The sequence below is a fragment of the Crocuta crocuta genome, unplaced genomic scaffold (assembly GCF_008692635.1).
Source record: "Crocuta crocuta isolate KB4526 unplaced genomic scaffold, BGI_CrCroc_1.0 scaffold337, whole genome shotgun sequence".
Taxonomy (NCBI): Eukaryota; Metazoa; Chordata; class Mammalia; order Carnivora; family Hyaenidae; genus Crocuta; species Crocuta crocuta.
Window position 1 is genome coordinate 793,925 of NW_027528873.1, and position 7,734 is coordinate 801,658.

Below are 7,734 nucleotides of genomic sequence, written 5' to 3' on the forward strand. Positions count from 1 at the left end.
GACCAACCTGCAGGCCCTTCCAGGCAGCGCCCTCTGCTTCTGCACCTGCGTTACCCTCTATAGAGGGGAACCTGGCTAATCAGGAAAAGAAACTCCCTCTGAAGGTAAACAGTGAGTAGAGTGTACATATGGTGGAAAACAAATGGTTCTTGGTACCATGTTGTGGAAATTATCTCAATTGGGTAGATAAAGGAGAAGGGCGAGCTCGGGTGGCACTGTTGAGTCCCCTCCTCCATTACATGGCCCATTTGTGACGTGTGCACCAGCCTTTCCGAGAAAACTCCATCCCTACACTCTGCACTCTCAGAACCAGGGTGTCCCTCTGTCGTGTGGCACTCTGTGTCAACACTGCATCCCATCATGGCCGTGACCGCCTGCCAGGGCTTGGGGTTCATAGTCTCACTGCTTGGGATTGCAGGCATCATTGCCGCCACCTGCATGGACCAGTGGAGCACCCAGGACTTGTACAATAATCCAGTGACCGCTGTATTCAACTACCAAGGGCTGTGGCGATCGTGTGTCCGAGAGAGCTCTGGCTTCACTGAGTGCCGGGGCTACTTCACCCTGCTGGGGCTGCCAGGTAGGACTGGGTGCTGGCCTTCTGTCAGAGAGACTGAGGCCACTGGCTGGGGCACCACAGAGACACTGCTGGGGAACAAGGGACAACAGCTACCACCACCAGCATCAGAACAGGAGCACAGGAAGCTTATGGAGAGGAGCTTTCTGAGCGGTCAGGGCTCCTGTTCTCCTAACTGGATGGTCCCCAATTTTCCCCCAAGGGCTACACCTTTTAAATAACTCTTATGTGAGCCATGGCATTGTGACTCCATCACATACGGGAACAGGACTCAAGAGGCCCATACTTTAGCCCCTTTCTTCCTTTAGCCCCAAGATTCCCCCTCCCTGAATTCGGGACTGTGAATCTTGTAAACAGAGTTTCATCTGCAGGCCCTTTGGTGCCTGGGCCTGGCTTCCAGGGGAGCATAAGCCCATAGCAGCAACAGAAAGGGGCAGAGGAAGGAGACAGAGGGAAAAAACAACCCGAGTGCTATGTTTCTCTGGGGTGCACCGGACAGGCCCCTTCTCTGTGGCTCTAGGTTCTTGACCTCCAGAAAAATTGGCCACGTAGAATCAGATTCAGGGTGCTCTCCGCAGAGGCCTCTTGGGACAAGCGAGCTCTGCCCTGCAGGCCAGGTGTGTGGGCTGTGACACCCATCTCCCCACACTGGAGTATTAGCCATGCAAGGACTGTGTGTTTGTTTGCCTAATAGATTGGTAATCTTAACTTGAAGAAAAATTCAAGTCTCAAGAGCAGATGTTAAAAGTGTAAAAACAAAAAGAGTAAATGTTAAAAGTGTCTTTCACTCACATCATAGAATAAGACAATGAATAAGCTTATCATTTTTCTTTTTTAGTTCTTTATTCCTTCCATAAATATACATCAAATTCTTGAGAAGGACATTGGTCCAAGATGGGCGTTATAGGGAGCACCGGGAACAGAAAATGGGGTTTTCCCCTCCAGAAGCTTGCCATCTGACTGCAGGGTCAAGACTCAGACACACAGAGAAGGTAACAAGTAAAGACTTGAGGCACATGCAGAATGGGGAGCTTGTTGTAACCTCAGGGTTCTTGGGTCCTGTACCCATGAAAGTGCACCCTAAGCTGGGTAGGACAGGCACCAAGTGAGGCCAGAGGGCCAGTGCTGCAGAGGTGAGATGAGGACAGAACTGCTTGGGAAAGGCTCCACCAAGGAGGAAAAACCATAAATGAGCTTTGAAAGTCAGGTGGGGTTTGGAAAAGGAGCAGCAACACAGAACAAAAAACAGCATGAGCAAAGGCATGAGTCCTCCTTGAGGGAAAATCAAAGAGTGACCTTGGCTGGAGGAGAGGGTATGTGTGGGCACAGTTGTGAAGGGCACTGAATGCCAAGCTTTGAGAGGTAGGGACTGGGTGTAAATAAGGACATGAGCCAGTTCAGTGGGTGACCAGCTATGGATTCAGTGGTGTCTCCCCCCACTAGGGACTGGAGGAAAGATGAGCCACTCCCCCGTTCTCGTATCCTGCTGACCCAACCTGGCCCATCTGTCCTTGGGATCCTCCTTCACCTCAATGCAAAAGCTCGAGATCTCTCCAGAGGCTAGGACCTGGGTCCATGCCGAGCTAGAGGACTTGATAGAAGGAACCAGCCTATAGCTGATCTCCTGCCACTCAGAGACGCCATGTGACATTTGAGGAGTTTGTGCTGCTTCACAAAGGGTGGATAACAATGGTGGATCCTGCACTAGAACTTGACTAAACAACTGGCTTGCAACATTTTGTGTACCCTCTGCAAACCGCCTGTAAGATTGGTGCTATTATTATCACCTTTTTTAGAAACCAAGAAAGTAAGTTTGAGTAACTTGCCCAAAGTCACATACAGAGAGAGCCAGGGCCCATGTCCTGTCCTGCCTTCAGCTAAGCCCTAGCTCCTTGCTCTAATATGGAGCCCTGAGACTCTCAGAATAGAAACAGAAACCTCTCCCGACCCAAAGCAGAAATCCCCAATGCAGAGGGGCCTTCCTAGCCTCACCTCTTACATAAGTCTGGTGCCCCCGCCCCACACAGACTTCTCCGTGGGGTGGTGTGGGGGCCCTGGAGTAATAACAGCTGTCAACATGCCCTACACCTATTTTATAAATGGAGACTCAGAGGGGCAGAGCAACTTGCCCAAGCTCACAGAGTTAAAATCATGCCAGACTAAAACTTTCTCTCAGAACCTTTGTAATGCTGTGGTGTGTGTGTGTGTGTGTGTGTGTGTGTGTGTGTGTGTGTGTAAATCTTGTCACTAGTAGTTTGGAGAAGTATTTTGTAAAAAGAATTTTGTAGGAATCCCTTTTAAAGGAAAAAAAACCCCTCTTATAGACACTCAATGTTTATTTAAATTGTACTTATTAACAGACAAAGGTACAGCCTCAAGTCCAATTTTGCATTTTACCTGTTTTGGTGTTTCGACTTCAATATTATTAACACAGGTTCTCGATTTGCATAGGCTTGTTTTATAAAATGGTATTAATAAGTTTGAGGTACTTACGTCTCACACCGAGCCACACCTCTGTCATGTCTGTGGTAATGAGGTTTCTGTGGCTCGATAGCTCTTTGCAGTGGTCTTGTTCATTTGAGGTAAGGTTTTATTAAGATGTAACTCTAAGGTTATCAGCCTTATTATTTCTGGAATTGGGGAGGTAACATCTCTGCTGTATATTTACTGCCACTAACTGTTGCAATCAGGTATGTGTAAAGACAGGACAGTACAATGCTTGCTGGTGAAGGTCAAGTGATGTTAACCCCAAGGCACAGGTGTCTTAGCTTGGAGTGTCAGTCCCACAGAGTGAGAAGAAATTCCCCTGACCATGTTTTCTGTTTGAGCAAGAAGGAGCCCTTTGTTCATGTCACAGTTGAGAATACAACTTCGCTGTCCGCTAGTATAAACATGATCATTAACACAACACAGACATGAACGATAAGAGGCCAGCCTGAGGGTTTGACCCACACTTGTCTTAATTTCCCTTCCACTGTCATTGAAATGAACCACCAGGATGCCTGGGTGGTTCAGTTGGTAAGAATCTGACTTTGGCTCAGGTCATGGTCTCGCGGTGTGTGGGTTAGGGCCTCATCGTTAGACTCTGTGTTGATGGCTCAGAGTCTGGAGCCTGCTTTGGCTCTCTCTCTCTCTCTCTCTCTCTCTCTCTCTCTCTGTCCTTTCCCTGGTCACATTCTGTCTCTCTCTCTCTTTCAAAAATGAATAAACATTAAAATTTTTAAATACTTAAATATTTTGCAAGAATCAAAATGAAAAAGAAGCTCTACTGAGAAAAAGCTGTCCTAAGTGGAAATATATACTACAGGTTTCTAGATAGTAATTTTTAAAGATGGGAATTTATGAAGATGTGAATTTGTCCCTAATTAATGTATAATAATAAATACTATTTAATTATTTTTATTATCATTATTACCAATAACATTTATTGAGACATTACTATGTGCTAGGTATTAGCTTAATAAATCAACATACAATAATATGCACAATTTGCATAATTATACACATTTATGTAAATTGCCTATGCCTACTTTAATTTTCACAATGACCCTATGAGGTAAGTAGTATTATTATCTCCATTTTGTAGATGAGGAACTGAAGCACAAAAGGATTAAAGATTTTGCCTAATGACACTATAGTAGTGAGGGGCAAGGGATTCGAATCTAGACAGACTTTCTCTAGAACCTACACTACAAACCAAGAATTCTTTTTTTTTTAATAGGTTAAGTATTATTTTATTTTTTTAATACAGTTTATTGTCAAGCTGGTTTCCATATAACACTCACTGCTCATTCCAACAAGTGCCCTCCTCCATGCCTATCACCCATTTTTCCCTCCCCCCACCCCTCATCAACCCTCAGTTTGTTCTCACTATTTAAGAGTCTCTTGTTGTTTGCTTCCTTCCCTCTCAACTGTTTTGTTCCTCTTCCCCTCCCCCATGGTCCTCTGTTAAGTTTCTCCTGTTCTACATATGAGTGAAAACATATGCATACCAAGAATTGTAATCAAAATGTCAGTGAGAGTTTTCATTCAGGAATTTGACAAAGTTGTGTATCTAGAAGAAGAAGCAAATGAAATGAACTCTTAATAGTTTTTATCTTTTAAGAATAAAATAAAAACTGGGATAAAATAAAAACTGGGATACCTGGGTGGCTTAGTCGGTTGGGTATCCCACTCTTGATCTCAGCTCTGGTCTTGATCTCACGGTCATAAGTTCAAGCCCCGCTTTGGGTTCTGTACTGGGTGTAGAGCCTACTTTAAAAAAAAAAGAATAAAATAAAAATAGAGGGCCAACTGCCAGATTTTTAACCAAATTCTAAAGCTATGGTTATTAAAAGTGTGCTTTGGCCCAAAGATAGAAAGACAGGTCACTGGAACAAAGTATAAAATTAGAAAGACATATATGTCAATTTAATATAGAGAAGGTTTTACAAAGCCATCAGGAACGAAAAGATTATTCAATAAGAAATTGCAAAAACTACACTTTTCTCTCTTTCTTGAGAGAGAAAAAGAATTACAGTAGCAGTCAACACATATATCAAAATAGATTCCAGATTAAGTAAAAATACATAAAACACTTTTTGATCTTCTAAAATTCTAAAATAATTCTAACATTGTTTTTACGCCCTAACTGGAAAATAAATTTCTAAGCATAGAAATGATGGAGGAAACACAAAAGTAACTCACTTGACTACATCATCCAACAAACATTTATTAAGGACATATTATGTACCAGCTGTATGTTCATCATACCATTATATGAAGCACATAAATGGAATACACAAGACCATGCAAAAATTTTAAAAGCAAATAATCAATGAGAAAAGATATTTTTAGTAATTATAACAATATGTTAAGAACTTTAACAAATAAATTATTCATATAAGTTGATAGGCAAAATGCTAAAGTTCCAGTAGATGAATGTTGAAGTACAAACTGATAATTCAGGAAAAAGAAAAAAACAAATGCTTCATAATTATTTGTTTTTTATTTTTTTAAAAATTTTTAATGTTTTATTATCCATATTTGAGAGAGGGAGATAGAGCATGAGCAGGGGAGGGGCAGAGAGAGAAAGGGAGACACAGGATTCAAAGCAGGCTCCAACCATGAGATCATGACCTGAGCCGAAGTCGGATGCTTAACCATGTGAGCCACCCAGGTGCCCTCATAAATATTTGTTTTTTAAAAAAGTTTCAAACTCATTAGTAATCAAAGCAATGCAAATGAAAACAAATGATCATATATAACTTACTAAATTCAATAACTAGATAAGGGTGCAGTGAAATGAGATCTTTCAAATATTAATGCTAAAATAATATTCATGGGGAAAAGAGTCTGGTTCTATATAAAAAAGATTTTTCAAAACTTCACATCCTTTGACATATTAATTCTACTCTTAGGAATCTATCTTGAAAGAGTTATCAGAAATGCTGGCAAATAGGTATACAAAAAATCTTCATCATACTGTTGTTTTTCACATGCTCACACACACAACACACACACACAACTGGGAGAAGGGTATAATCCAAATTCATAAGAATAGATGCTGTTTAGGTGAATAATTGCACCTTTATGTAATGGAATACTAACATGCTAGCATTAAAATACTAATTTACTCATATCAAATTGAATTACTAATTTGCTCATATCAAATTAAATGTTTAATATTAAACATATTAAATGATGTTTACAAAGAGCTTTGATTATATATGCAATTAAGAAAAAGTACAAAACATCAAGTTATATAATCTCTTAATGATGTGAAAATATATATCCAGAGAAAGTTAAAAAGGAAATAAACCAAATATTTTGTCTAGGATTTGAAATTATGAGTGATTTGTTAAAATTTTCTCTACCCCCAAATTTTCTTTTTTCTTTGTTAACATTTATTCATTCTTGAGAGACAGAGAGAGAGCGCAAGCCGGGTTGAGGCAAAGAGAAAGTGAGACACAGAATCTGAAGCAGGTGCCAGGCTCTGAGCTGTTAGCACAGAACCCAACAAAGGGCTCAAACTCATAGACCAAGATATCATGACCTGAGCCAAAGCTGGACACCAACAGACTGAGCCACCCTTGCATCCCTCTACCTTCCAATTTTCTATTATGAGTACCAAAAGGAGGAATCAGAAATTAGGGATATACAGTGTGGTCATACTTTGAAAGAAAGAAATTAATAGATGTATCACTTATTTGTCTCACAATCTACTCATTTTATTGCTATTTGACCACCATTTCTTGCCTAATAACCATATAAGGTGTTATACATATTAATGTTCCTACAATGATGTAAGGAAGGGGTGAGAGAATCTTTTTCTCCAATATTAGTAAAATAATATAAACTTCTAAATATTTATAACCTAAAACAGCACTCCAGGACCATATTTAAATGTGACTATAAGGATGATTTCCCCAAAGAATTAAGCCAAACATTTTGCTCCATTTTATAGGTTTTTAAATAAAGCTATACCAACCCCATTATTGTTAAACAGAATTAGAGCATGAATAATAATTATTATTATAGTTGTATAATTAATTATATGATTATAATTATAATGAAAATAATACGTATTATTATATATTATTATAGTCAGGCCATGAACTGTTATTATTAGAGACACATTTAATGTATTTTAACAAAGCCTCTTGCAGGAACAAGGAAGCCAGAATTTCCTCTGTGGACCCCCACCCCACATTCACTCTTTGGCAGTGACACATAAAAAGCAGTGGTCCATTTTAGAGCACAGAAAACCCACCAGAAAATGACAAATTACATCTTCCCGATGTTTTTAAACCTAGCAATATTTATTTCACATTTAAAAAGTATGTTGATTTACATTTTCTCTCTACTCATTCAGTATTCTACTAGGTAGAAGCAGCTTTAGTTTATCCATTAAAATTAACTTTTCCTGGGGCACCTGGGTGGCTCAGTCAGTTAAGCGTCCAACTGTCAGTTTCGGCTCAGGTCATCATCCAGAGGTTTCGTGAGTTTGAGCCCCACATGGGGCTGTGAGGTGATGGTGCGGAGCCTGTTTGAGATTCTCTCTCTCTCTCTCTCTGCCCCTCTCCCACTCTGTTTCTGTCTCCCTCAAAATAAATAAATAAATAAACTTAAAAAAATAATAAAATAAAATTAACTTTTCCTGGGGTGCCTGGTTAAGG

At 40.2% G+C, this 7,734-nt stretch overlaps 1 protein-coding gene across 1 annotated transcript in view; it reads left to right on the forward strand.

Annotated features, from left to right (window-relative positions):
* Positions 1–360: 360 nt before the first annotated feature.
* CLDN18 (claudin 18) overlaps positions 361–7,734 on the forward strand; it is a 26,650-nt gene continuing 19,276 nt past the window's right edge. Inside the window, exon 1 of the mRNA XM_077756642.1 lies at positions 361–580. Coding sequence (XP_077612768.1) covers positions 361–580 — 220 coding nt within the window. The remainder of the gene's footprint in view (positions 581–7,734) is intronic.